This window comes from Tachysurus fulvidraco, chromosome 5, assembly GCF_022655615.1.
Source record: "Tachysurus fulvidraco isolate hzauxx_2018 chromosome 5, HZAU_PFXX_2.0, whole genome shotgun sequence".
Taxonomy (NCBI): domain Eukaryota; kingdom Metazoa; phylum Chordata; class Actinopteri; order Siluriformes; family Bagridae; genus Tachysurus; species Tachysurus fulvidraco.
This window is the reverse complement of record NC_062522.1, coordinates 26408496-26422528: the sequence shown is the minus strand read 5'-3', so window position 1 is coordinate 26422528 and position 14033 is coordinate 26408496. Positions and strand designations below refer to the sequence as shown.

The 14033-nt window shown below is 36.8% G+C and overlaps 1 protein-coding gene across 3 annotated transcripts; it reads left to right on the top strand.

The window, feature by feature from the left end:
* Positions 1 to 1042: 1042 nt before the first annotated feature.
* slc19a1 (solute carrier family 19 member 1) lies at positions 1043 to 8440 on the top strand. Of its 3 annotated transcripts, none has more exons than XM_027133613.2 (6): positions 1043 to 1200; positions 1556 to 2135; positions 4493 to 5282; positions 6251 to 6443; positions 6795 to 6936; positions 7975 to 8440. In XM_027133613.2, exons 2-6 carry the CDS (start codon positions 1866 to 1868, stop codon positions 8152 to 8154), a joined length of 1575 nt encoding a protein of 524 aa, XP_026989414.1. In that variant the 5' UTR covers positions 1043 to 1200; positions 1556 to 1865; the 3' UTR covers positions 8155 to 8440. The 3 variants fall into 3 exon arrangements, with proteins under 3 accessions (XP_026989414.1, XP_026989415.1, XP_026989417.1); XM_027133614.2 differs by having other exon boundaries at positions 1060 to 1269; XM_027133616.2 differs by lacking the exon at positions 1043 to 1200 and adding an exon at positions 4224 to 4264 and having other exon boundaries at positions 1998 to 2135.
* The last annotated feature ends 5593 nt before the right edge of the window (positions 8441 to 14033 follow it).

Sequence of the window (14033 nt, the reverse complement as noted above, 5' to 3'; positions counted from 1 at the left end):
TTGCCATTTGATGGGAAAGAATTTACATTATATTTATAATGAATTCAGAAATCATGCTGATGCTCATACTTATATATATCTCAGAAGCTTTCCACTTGATTATATACAGCTGAATTAAGGTGACTTTGCTTGTATATTGCAGGAGGTCTTCATGGTGAGCCTGAATCCCCTATGATCAGCGACCACTTGATTTTAAGTCAAGTCAAGAAGCTTTTATTGTCAACGTTCCTCCAGGACAATGGTGCTACTAGGGACAGACCTACATAGAACAACACAGAGCTAAGGACTTAGGATAGTCCTAGTCACATAAAGAGCAAGACAAGATGCAATACACAACAGACAAGAAAATACATGCTCTATATACATATTCTACAGTACATTTATACAGTTTTTAGGTTGTTTATTCGGTTCCCAGTCTTGTGTTGAACTTTTGCCCAATTAGTCTCTCATTATGCACACGTACTGTGTGAGTGAGTGAGTGAGTGTGTGTGTGTGTGTGTGTGTGTGTGTGTGTGTGTGTGTGTGTGTGTGTGTGTGTGTGTGTGTGTGTGAGAGAGAGAGAGAGAGAGAGAGAGAGAGAGAGAGCGGTCACAACTACAGCACTGACATTATAATAAGGCTGTAAGTACGCAGTAATAATTAGTGGAATTAGACAGCGACGATAAATGTAGAATAATAATAATAATAATAATAATAATAATAATAATAATAACATAATCTTTATTCTGTTAATTCTTTTTCTTTTATTATTCGTTATTCTTTTATTATTCCTTTTACCTTCTGCTCTATGTTTATGTTCTGTAAAGCTGCTTTGAGACAATGTCTACTGTAAAAAGCGCTATACAAATAAACCTGAATTGAATTGAATAACAAAAGTCGCAAACACGTTTATACAGGCGACTTCCAACAATAATCCGCGTGTCATAAGCGTTTTAATTTTAAAAGGTGTTTTCTTGCCTTATAAATGTGTGGTTTATAAATCTTTACGTCGTCTCGACGTAACATATCATTCGGCCATTTAGTTTAACCGGATGTGTCACGTGTGTAAGTCACGTGTATAGGTCACGTGAATACACATTAACTGACGGTTCTTTTCTGGATATGGACACACGTGGGGATTGTCAGACAAGTCGGAATATTGATTAAAATAGAGAGGTGTTTGCTTCACTGTCTTTAGGAAAACACAAGACATTGTCACAAGTAAGTTTTATCTGTGTTAGCTGTGTAAGTCTGGACCTGTGGTTCTGCTCAACAAACCAGCCTGATGCGGTAAAATATACAAACACGTCTATAGTCTGTGTCTTTTATACCATTGGTGTGGAGATTTTGTTTGTTTGTTTGTTTGATAGTCGTGCATGGCAAGTAGGATCAAGTCATAAACAATTAAATAAATTAATTTTAATCAACCTTTGGATAAGACCTACTTAATACTAATTTGTATCATAATGTGTATATCCTAAGGTCCAGTTTACTCAGTACACCATTGGGGTTGTATTTAGAGTTTATTAATAGGAAGATTTGGAGAATGTTCTTCTTGTGTTTTCATGTTTTGCAGAATCATTTCTCAATCCTTGTAAGAGTTGGAGGCTGAACAAAGGTTAACTTATCTCACTTAACTTGTTCAAAGTGTCACTTATGGAATGTGTGCTTCATAACACCTGTGAGTTTATGAAAAGGCTCTAATGTAGGACGGACCTGCTTCTGAGCCGTGTCTATGCTGTGGAAATAGGTTACAAGGATCAAATCAAATAGCTTTTTTTGTTTTGTTAGGAGTTTAGGAGTTAGTTGTTAGGAGTTTATCCTATGAAATAGTTGAGATCAATGCAGAGTGAAATCACTGATTTGTGATTAGATTACTTTAGAATATGGCATATTCTGCTGTAAATGGAACAGGGGAAATGAAGGATAAAATGATGACAAACTGTAATAAAAGTGAAGGAGAAATCAAGGAACCACCTGAGCATGAGCTCAACTCTACGAAAGTTGAGCTGAAGACTGAGCAGCAAACACCTCTGGCCTGGAAATGGTCAGTCACCTTCCTTTGTTTTTATGGCTTCATGGTTCAACTGAAGCCAGGCGAGTCTTTCATCACTCCTTACCTCCTTAGCACGGAGAAGAACTTCACCAGAGAGCAGGTGGGTGTTAAACGTGACTACGGTTTAAGTTTAAGTTTAATAAATGCTTAGTCATTTTATATTTATATCAGATTTTGTGACCATTAAACAGCATGTTGTATTTATTTGGTTGTACCTTGTATTCTCTTTCCAATTGTGTGAGCTTTAGCATTTAGATTTACAGTGTTTGGCAGGTGCCCTTATCCAGAGTGACTTAGTTATCTCATTTTATACAACTGAGTAATTGAGGGTTAATGGCCTTGCTCAAGAGTCCAGCAGTGCCAGCCTGGTGGACCTGGAATTCTCAAACATTCAATTGTCTAACGACTTAACCACAGGTCTACCACTTGCCCCTTAGCCATTGCAGTACTTCCACCATGCTCAATCAGTCAGCTTCTATATTTTGGATCATGGGCAGATCTATTTGCCACACTTTGGTTTTCCCATCACTTTTAGTTTTATAGGTTATTTTGGTTACAGACCTTTTGAGGCTCCTCAATTCTCTGTGAATCTGCCTTCTGATTCTTACTTCTGATGAGTGATTTGAATCCTGTGATCTGGCCTCTATATGTCTGCTCTCACTGTCAAATGGTGGTTCAAATAATGGCTTCTCATACTTTCACTGCTGCCCTGTGGAAGTTGTTTATCACTGACTGTTGTTTTGAATTTTTCTTAATAGCTCTCATAATGTTTCTGTTAAAAGCTGCCACTGTTTTTCTTGGCTGGTCTGTTGTATGTCAGGCTGTTTGTGCTCTAGTGGTTTCTTATTTTTATTTTTCCAGACAAATTGCTGTATTAGCTATGCCCAATGCTTGTGCAATTTCTTCAATCTTCCCTCTTTTTAAAATGGCTTGCTTTTCATTTTGACAGATCTCTGATATTTATGTCGGTTTATACCTTTAATACATTAATTAACACTTGATGTTCAAAGGCAAAACCCATGTGTAGACATTCAGAGCTGTTGTTTACATATGTAGATCTAAATATCAGGAAATTAAATCTGAAATTTTAATCTATCTTCTCATTCAGCAATTAATGAATCTGTTCTGAATTTGTTCACAAGTACAATGTTTTCATTGGCAATGGCAAAAGCAGAAGAATTGTCCTGGCTGTTCTAATACTGTCAGAGGGGACTGTATATTGTAGACCTTTTAATACTCTTCTTTTCTGCATGCGGAACCTTCTCTAGTCATGAAAAACAAAAGTATACTGACCATTATACAGCCTGGTGACAAGCAAACAAATCATCTTGGTAAGGTGTAAGGTCTCCAAAACAGCTTTTGTGCAATGACAGATCAATATAATCGGTCAGAACAAGTATGTAACTTTGTGTTTTGACTCCTCATTCTAAGGGGAAAAGTAGACCAAGTAAATCTTGCTGACAAAAAAATGCATCCCAGAGCAGATGCAGCCCAAAGCATTAAATTTTTTATTTTTATTTTTAATTTTTAATTTTATTTATTTATTTTTGTCTATAGATATGGATTGCAGGGTGGAATGAAACTGTCACAATGTTTATGCATGTATTTTCATGCATTTCTAATATATACCGTACATTACTTCTCTCTTTCTTGACGGTCACATTTTCTATCTGGGATTTTTTTTTTAACTTTGATCTTTGTTTTTGGTTTCTGTGTTTGTTTTTTGTGCTCTGTGGTCATTTATTTTGGATTAGTTGTCCTAGTCATCTGCACTGCCCCTTGCAGCTGAAACACTACAAACCCATGTACTTGTGCACAGACTCGGTCAAAGTTTACATTCCTGCTGAATGGGTCACACATGCTGTCAGCTGGCAAATCCCATAGGCCTCAAATCCTTCTCTGTGCTCAGCCTTTTTGTGTGTCCCTATTAACTGTTATATGTACTCTCTGTGCGTGCGTGTGTGTGGGTGTGTGTGTGTGTGAGGCTTCTGTCTAAGAACTTTATAATAATTCTTGCTCAATTCTTCAGTTTGAGATATTGCCTTGGCATTATTTCAGTTTAGAAATCATTAATGGGCAATTATGGTAATTTTTCAAGTTGTGTTATTCAGGAACCATCAGTCAGGTCAGTAACCTTGATTTCATTTATCCGTTTATCGCTCTTTTATAATTGCTTTATCCTGGTCAGGGTCACAGTGGATCTGAAGCCTATTCATGGAACAACTATTGGTAAGTTTTTGAGAGGTTTGGGGAAACCCTCACGAACACAGGGAGAGAACATGGTATCCATAGTATTCAGAGTATTCTGATCTTATAAACGAACTTGGGACCATGGATCTCTTGAGGCAATTTGAAGTAACTGTATCTACAATTTGTTGGCTGTTATAACTATGTTCATTGTAATGTATTAACTCATTCTAAATTTTCTTATTGCTTTCTTTTTTCTGGTCCCTACAGGTCACAAATGAGATTAACCCAGTGCTGTCATATTCATACATGGCTGTACTGGTGCCTGTGTTTCTGCTGACAGATTACTTGCGCTATAAGCCTGTCTTGGTCCTGCAAAGCATGAGTCATGTCTCTATTTGGCTCCTACTGCTGCTGGGCACCACCTTGTTGCAAATGCAGTTCATGGAGTTCTTTTATGGCATAACGATGGCGGCACGTGTGGCCTACTCCTCTTACATTTTTTCACTTGTGCCAGCAAATCTGTATCAGCGTGTAGCAAGTTACTCACGCTCCTCTGTGCTGCTAGGTGTGTTTATTAGTTCAGTGACAGGCCAGCTGTGTATGTCACTAACTGGCATCTCATACAATACGCTAAGTGCCATCTCATTGGGCTTTGTCTCTTTCGGCCTGTTGCTTTCCACGTGCTTGCCTTGGCCAAAGCGAAGTCTGTTTTTCAACCAGAACAACAAAAATGAAGAGAAAACTGCGACTCAGTCAGAACTTGCCAAAATGAAACCCGATGAAATGATTACAGAAGGTGAAAAAGCTTTAGCAGGTGGCTCTTGCAGTCAGAAAACCTCCTCCAGCATGAATTTCATGTTAATTGGAATGTTGAAGGAGATGTGCAATGTTGTGAAAGTCCCCAACCTGAGACTCTGGAGCCTGTGGTGGGTGTTCAACTCCACTGGCTATTATCTGGTGGTGTTCTACGTGCATATCTTGTGGAACACGTTGAATCAAGCCACAGATCAGAAGCATGTCTATAATGGAGGAGTTGAAGCGGCCTCGACTCTGCTTGGTGAGTTACACAGGATCTGTGATGTATAAGAAACTACAGCCATCAAGGGGAATAACCCACAGCTCAAGGCTTATGTTAATAAATGATTTCATATTACAATAATTTAGTCTTGAATCTTTAATCCTGAATTTTTATAAATTACTGGGTCCTTTTTCAATTGCAGTCAGAAACACAATGCCTAAACTAGTTTATTTGATCAGATTGCTGTACGTTTAGTGTATAATTTGTGCAGTGTTAAATAACAAGCTAATTAATTAGATGCACATTAATGTCAATGCCTAGATTTTAGGACGTTGCATAATGTTTGCCTTCTAGAACTGGTCGTTTTCCCACTTAAAGCTACCTTATGTTAAAATCTTATCAGATTTTATGATGTTTAATGAGTACACAATGTTTTAATGATTGACCTTTTATGATAGTCATATTGAGACAGGCTTTTAATGTGCAATTAGGCACTTTTATTGTCTTGTTTGTATTCAGGCTACTCTTTTTTTTTTTTTGTTATAGAGATGTTTTTGTGGATGTTTTAATTATGGTGCAAATGAAGAGTTCATGTTAAAATGAACGAAGGTCACATCGCTTGTTATATATTGTAAGGCATACTACTATTGTAACATGGCTCCCTCTTAAGCACCGTGTGGAAACTTCACTTAAAATGTATCAGTGGTTTATTCATATAAAGCTTTGTTTTTGTTATGTGAAGTTTATGTGACATTCCACCTACATTTGACTGATCAAATTGATTCTGCAGATGGACAGATTATACGGCTCTTTTTTTAATATTATAGAACAGCCAAGGTTCAGAATTTATCAGCAGCCATACTGTGCAATGTGAAGTTCTCATTATAGATACAATTGGCAAGTAGTATGTTAAGTTTTTTAAAGTGATCATTTTCCTTGGATGATGTGATGATTGTTAGAATTTGATTAGTGCTTTAATAACTAATGCTTAGTTCGATTTGTACCAGGTGCGATCACGTCATTTGCAGCAGGATTTGTGAAGATTAGGTGGACAGTCTGGTCCGAGCTGGTAATTGGGGTGATCACTGCAACCCAGGCTGGTTTGCTTCTTCTCATGGGCACCACCACCAACATATGGGTGTGTTATATAACCTATATCCTCTTCAGAGGCGTCTACCAATTCCTGGTTCCTATTGCTACGTGAGTATTGAAATGGACCATCTTCATTATTAAAGAGCCTTCAGTGGAAATGTTATGCACTATCATTGAGTTGATCTATTGCACATTGATTCAAGGTAGCATCTTTGCTTTTCTCAATATGCTTAACTGTGAGGTGCAAGCAGGTTGTGTCATGAGTTATGTGGCCACTTTACTGCAATTTATCTTGATCATATAACATCATGTTCATGTAAATATGTCTCACTGCTGTGAAACCCTTCTGATCATCAGAGAACAATCCTGGTGAGGAATCTGATGGGTTATAAGAGAAACATTTGTATACAGAAAAATATAAAAATTGTCTTTTTTTTGCTCTTTTGTGTTTTAAATTAGTTTTCAGATTGCCTCTTCTCTCACTAAGGAGCTGTGCGCTCTAGTCTTTGGGATAAACACTTTCCTGGGAACAATCTTGAAGACTATTATTATTCTCATTGTGGTAGAAAAAAGGGGCCTGGCTCTGCCAGTACACTCCCAGGTAAGTAACAATGTTTTATTTGCACGAGCAATATAACATTTGTTTTTGCTTATGTGTAACATAAATGATCATTCGATGTCACATAGCCAGATGCCTGCTGCTTGCTTTTACCCATCCAAAGTAATTCAGTGAGGCAGTTTATAATGTAAACCTGATGCTCAGTGTAGGTTTCAGTGCCCCAGATGGTTATCATGGCCATTGGGTGGCTCGCCAATGTACTAGAATGCTTCTAATACGTAAAAGACAAGTAAGTTGGACAAAGTTCAGGCATTGTCCAACCCATCCATCTCGGTCAGCAACTGGTACATCACTGGCACCAACTGGTTCCAGACTGAACACGCAAACCAAACCCATTCTGCTGTTCATATCAGCTGTGGCATTTTCAATCACTCAGTACATGTATTCAATTCTATCAACAGAAATGAAGATTATACTGTAAAGGTGAGCTATACGGTAATGTAGAAAATATTTCCATAAGAAGGAACGAAGAACGTTTCTTTTCAAGTTAAAGAATTCACAAAGAATGTGTCTAGCTAGCTACTCATCAACCCTGTGTAAAAAAAAAATAGTTTTATCTCAAAAGACATTCATATTTTGTGTGTACCTGGCACAGTGCCTGACCAATCAGGGATTAATCCTATCCTGCTTCCTCAATTTAACAGCAGTCAAGTAGCAGTCTTCTGGAATGTAACCCAAACTGTCAATTACAGGTGGGGCACAGGAACATCAGATGTTGATTACATATGAATGTCCGGCATTAATTATGCATGAAAGACCTAGACATAAAATCCTAAACAATACATTACTAAAGCAGACACCAGTCTCCAAACGCCTGATGGTTACCATAAATAACCATCTTGACTTCCTAAAGAAAGAAAAAGAAACAGTAACAGGCCTTTGATCTGGGGGGTGGGTGGGGCGGTGGGAGACTTAGCACCAGAATACACAATGTTTAATGAAGGAATTTGGTGAAGACTGGTTTGGAGTTCATTTTAGCTACGTTTTGTCAAATGATGTTTTTTTTTTGTATCATTCCAGTTTTTTGTGTACTTCTTTTACTTTGGCGTGCTGACATTGGTGTATTTGGGCTGTGCTGCATGGGTTATCGCACGTCATTGCCGCACTCGGGAGCAAGAGCAGGTTCCCACTGAGGCGACTACGCCAATTGAGCTCAGCCCTGTGAAAAAAGATCTCTCCAATGGACCTGTCAGGACCTGAAAATGAAGTGACCTCTACAGTCTTCATAGTAAGGTTCTCTCACATGGGATTGTTTGGTTTCCTTCTTTTATGAGGTTCTTTGAATAACTGTGCATTATTCAGACACATAATATAGAGATGCACTTTTATTTAAACTCTGATTATTTGGGTTTAGTACACCTTTTTATCTGTGCATTTTATATTAGGCATTGCAAAAAAAGGCAGAGCGTTAAGAGATAAGTAAGAATTTGTATCACATTTTTTAATATATTAAGCCACTAAAAAAAAATAGGAAATGGTTACAGATGACATCACTTACCTTACTAGCCTTGCTTAGTCACGTGAAATCGTAATGGATGGAAATCTTTCATACTAAAATACTGAGATACGTGAGGTACGTAGTTATGAAATTGATGCTGCAGTGTTTAAATATACTGCTGTGAGTAGGAAACTTGGCTGTCATACGGTGGCCGAGAAGTGCAAAACACATTAACAAATCCGAAAACACAACGACAAGTAAAACAACCCGGAAGAGGTAGGTATAATTTGCGAATGGAAACTTACCGATCATCGGATGAGAGTAACACAGTAATCAGTAATCCACAGTAAGGACAACACATTTTGTACACTTTTACACACACATTCCAACTTTTCCATGTCAGACTGTTGTACTGTCTGTATACCTTGAGTGACAACTGTCTTGTCCAATGATCGGTACGTTCCAATCACAAACTATACCAACCTCTTCCGGGTTGTCTGAATTGTCGTTGTGTTTTCGGATTTGTTAATGTGTTTCATGCAACAATTCAGACAACCCGGAAAAGGTAGGTATAGTTTGTGAATGGAAACTTACCGATCATTGGACAAGACACCGGTCATTCAAGATATACAGGTGAATGAAAGGTGTCTCGTCCGATGATCGGTAAGTTTCCATTCACAAATTATACCTACCTCTTCCGGGTTGTCTGACTTGTCGTTGTGTTTTCAGATTTGTTCATTTGTTTTGCACTTCTCAGCCACTGTACTGTCGCAATCAAAAAAACAATTATTTTAAAGAGTGTCTGAATTTATAAATGAAGCAAGCTGGTTTAGTTAATCTTAGCATACATTTTTAATTTTGTATCTACACGTCATATTTTATTTTGCTGGATAATAGTTTGCCTTGAGAACAGGGAACATCCATCAATGTGATGCAGAGGTCTATTGTAACTGTTGTTACATAATGAACCTGTGTGAACTTTAAACATTGTGAAGTGCATAGACTTATATGATCATTATTTCACAGACCTCATTGTGTGTTTAGTTGGAGCTCATAAAATTTTCTAGCATAGCATATACTACACTGATGTTCAGTGTATTCTTGATGTTTGGTCATGTTTCCTCCTCTCATGAAACATCATTGTCTTCCATATGGAGGCCAACAATGCAGCAATGTTCTTTGTTTTATTAACCAATGATTTGTGAGTTTACTCCAAGAAGGACCTTGCCAGTATGGGTCACCATACTTGGCTGTATGTCACGTCACGTCACGTGTAGGTTGAAGCTTCAAATTTTGAAATCTGCTGAGAAATACATATACAAATATGTTCAAATTCACTTACAATGGGTTACCAAAAGAAGGCAGCTCAGACTGGCACTTCCTTTTTTAACCGAGGAAGTTACAGAAGTATTTTTTGTTGTTGTTTTGTTTTCTTGAAGCTTATGTTAGGATTTTGAAAAGAGACATTTTTTCTAAATTTCCACTGTTTGAGATTCCACAATTTCTGATCAGATATTGGGGTTTTATTGGATTTAATAAATGGATGGTTAAAAGACATATTCTAATTATATAAGTATAATTGTTCTAATTTTTTATTTTTTATTTATTTATAATCACAATATCTCAGAAAAACTGTACAGTGAAAACTTAGGATCAAATTATTTTGTCAGCTCTTTTTTCCAGGGTCCATCAACAAGACTTAGTAACTGTGCTAAAATAAGTATGCAGTGTGGTTCAAGAATTGTAATTTGTGTGATACTGATTATAAGGAAAATTCATAGAATTATGCACTTCAAACTATTTTATTAGTTTACAATAAAAACATTAGTTTTGGTTAAATGATGCTTGATTTTTCAAAGGTTTAAAGTTAGGTATAATAACATTCACTGAAAACACAGATGAGCAAAAATGAATAAAATAAAAAATAAACCTTTTTTTTTTTATATTTTCCATTACATTGGAGAAACTTTCTTCAAATAGGAAATCCTTATGTATAGAACTACTTTTTTGTAATATTTCAAATAAATGTTTGTTCTTAATAAACCTTTTAGCAGTGAATTTTATATGGTGAATTTTCAAAACTTGCCTCCTGAGTCAACAGAAAATTCCTGTAATCTCAAGTTTGAATTTCTAGAAAGTGGAAGTGACACCATGAGAAAATCCAAGCAACTCGACTGATACCTCAGAAACTACATAATGGACCTCCATAAGACCAGTTTTTATACAACTGAAGAATCAACTAGAAGACTGGAGAAGTAACTGTACATAATATTTGGCCTTAATGAGCATCGCTATATATGGAGGGAAAATGTGGTGGGTGATGGAAAAGGTGATTATTCTATTTGCCATCTAATTTGTGAACTGTGACTGCATCTTGAACTGTGTCCATTTTTCCTGGAGGGACTGGTCAGAAAATAGATGATGTGAGCTAGAATTTTGGAACTTAATTGCAACTGTGTCTTGTAGCCAGACAATAATACTAAGCATAACTCAATGTTGTAACAAATAAGACAACAAAGTGTAAGTATTGTAATGGCCATCGAGTTTTGAACTGAATCCTGAAGGAAATTTCTGGACTGAAGTGAACGACGCCAATTCTGTCAGGAGGAACGGGTAAAAATACTGGTAAAGTAGTATGAGAAGCTTGTGCAATGGCTCCTCCCATGGGCTTGATTCCAGTTAAAGCAATAGAAAAGCTATGGCATCAACTGCTAAAGTGTATGTAAATGTTTGACCCAGTGATGTCGTAGATACCATCTGAAAGAAAATTTTCTACGCTGTTATAAAAGGATGTGGTAGCTCAATAGTTAAGGCATTCGACTACTGATCTTCTGATCAGTAGTCGAATGCCTACCTGGGACATGGGATTCGGGGGGGACCTGGGATTCGAACCAATGACCTTCTGGTCATTGGTTCGAATCCCAGGTCCCCCTGCCACTGCAGGGCCCCTGAGCATGCTCCTTAACCTTCAGTTGCTTAGGTGTATAACCTGAAATAAGAAAAATGTAAGTCACTCTGGATAAGAGTGTCTGCTAAATGCTGTAAATGTAATGTAAATATAGAAATTATAATACAGTACATACCCTAATTGACTTAAAAATAATTTCTAATGTCTCTAGCCTAGTAAACTCTTGGCATCAACTGTATGAGTTGAAGTTCCTTGAAGAGTTCCACCATCTCTCAGGGTAATAGGCAAGTATACAACAAGACTCTCTTCTTTTCTGGCACCAAGGTAGTGGAATGAACTTCCCCTAGAGGTCCGGACAGCTGAGTCACTGGCTGTTTTCAAATGACGGTTGAAAACCTACTTATTCATGAAACACTTCAACTAGCACTTCCTTCCTTGTTATTGTATACAGTATATGTTTAATAAAATGGTATAAAATTAATGGTATCTTAAGTATGTAACCTAGTGAACCAGAATTAATGTATCAAATGATAAGAGACTTAAGCACTTCTGTACATCGCTCTGGAAAGGGCGTCTGCCAAAGGCTGTAAATGTAAATGAATTATAATTATACATATCAAACATGCTTTTAGGAATACTTTAATTGAACACAATGTAAATGACCAGGTGCAATTCACATGATCTCTCTGACCCAGAATCCTGCAGCTTGGGGTGTAAGACCGAAAGTCTTTATTATTGTGCTACCATGTGTTAAGCTTGTCTTGCAGCTGACTAGACTTTGTTGCAGGACATAGTGGGCATGTTGGATCTTTTCTGCACCATCATCTGAGGTTTTTGGGAGATGGCATGAAAGCACATGTGCCTCTTATTAAATTTAACTTTTATGTGATTCCAATAGATTTTTCACGTCTATACTCACTCCTAGCTCACCTATTGTCCCTGTCTTGTATGGCCAACAGCCTTGCTGCACTCTGGTGTCTGTCCTTGTATCAGCATGGTTTGTTGGTTACAGAGCCAAGTCCTCTCCTTCCTTGCTGCACATAGCCATTTATTTGTAATTCGTTCATAGAAGAATTTACATACATTTTCGGCATTCATGAAAATCCTATACATTCAGCATAATGTTAACCTTATGTTCCTTAGTGTGCATAAACCTATTCATAAAAGACTTTATATAAAGTATAAGAATTCATATAATTTGTGTACTAATGCTCTCCATTGCAGTACAGTTCAAGCCAACTTGCCATAGAAAAGATTCACAGTTCAATAATTTACTTCTCAGCTTAATGTCATATCCACTGATCATCTGAGGTGGAACTCAGTAGGTTGTCTCTGGTCTGGATATGCAAAAAAATTCTCCTTGCAATCCATTTAAACTTTCACACATTCCTTTTTTTCTGGCCAATTATGGAGCCGGTAAAACGTTTCTATGACAAAAGACAACTGAGAAAGGTAGTTAATTTAATTGCAACAGAAAGAAAACTTGTATTGTAGGTGGACTGTCATCTGGAAAGTTTGGTAGGTGGTGGTTGACATCAATTGACATTTGCCATCATTTATTGTATGAACTTTGACAGGTTTTACAGATGTAGGGTTCAAATGTGATCATCAAAGTAATGTTAGAAAATAGGTTAATGAAATCCTGCAGTAATAAGACAAGTAGTAATGATCTTTATTTTGGAAAATATATTTAATGCTGTTAAGTGTTATGTCCACCTGGTATTAATGTTTCTTAAATTCTATTTAATGCTGTAAAATATCATATTTAACAGGTGTGTTGTAAAACTTTCTGTCTGATCAGAACACAGAAGTAAGATGAGTGAAGAATCAGGTAACTAAGAGCCAGGGTGTAGTCAAAGATTTACACAAAGGTAATTTGGGCACACCATAGTCCAAACACAAGTAAAAAAAACAAAAACATTGACTTTTAATCTGAAATATACATGTAAAAACATCCTTAAGACCATTTAGATAATTAAACAAAATTTGAGAATCATTTAGATTTCACAAGTTTCTGTCCACTTCTGCTTCTGTCTCTCACCCACTCACTTCATCTTTACAATTAAACATGACTGATTAAAATGTTTCTTTTACTTTAGAGTAGGAAGCATCTGGAGGTGGGACCCTATAAGTGCTTATATGACACACATACATGCATACGGTTTTCTTAAATCCTGTTGCTTGTCCACAGGTATTAGATTTAACAGGTGGACTAATCAAAGTTTCAAACCAAGAATCAGTTAGACACAAACACACTGATCTTTCTCACGTGAGCATGTGCAAACATCAATACTTACTTAAGGTCAAAGATCATTGTGATTTTGGTCCTTGTTTTTCCTTTCCAGTTCAGTGAGTAATGACAAATTAAAGCACCATCTGCAATTTTGTTGTTTGTGGGTTTGATTATTTTGACTGAATGATATTGGTACATGATTGATAATTGTTATGGGGAATTCTTTATGATTTGAAATTTTGAGAAATATACATTTGTTTACAGAGAAATCATCTGATTTTCTGTGTGAATTATTTGTTGAGACTCTTTTAACATTATCACTACACTTGCATACAAAGAAACATATATGCACAGATACATTAAACTGCCAGTCATAAACTGTCATAAAACGAGCCAGTGGAAAGCTGCCAGTTTTCTTTCTTTTTATTTCTGTGGTTTGCCTTTTCCCTGTGCAGAGGCAAGGACAAAAAATATAAACACAAATTATTTTTTTTGTGTGT

Coding starts and splice junctions, on each gene's coding strand:
- slc19a1 (XM_027133613.2), top strand. CDS start 1,866: ATGGCATATTCTGCTGTAAATGGAACAGGGGAAATGAAGGATAAAATG. Junction 2,136..4,492: donor AGAACTTCACCAGAGAGCAG/GTGGGTGTTAAA, acceptor TGGTCCCTACAG/GTCACAAATGAGATTAACCC. Junction 6,937..7,974: donor CTCTGCCAGTACACTCCCAG/GTAAGTAACAAT, acceptor GTATCATTCCAG/TTTTTTGTGTACTTCTTTTA.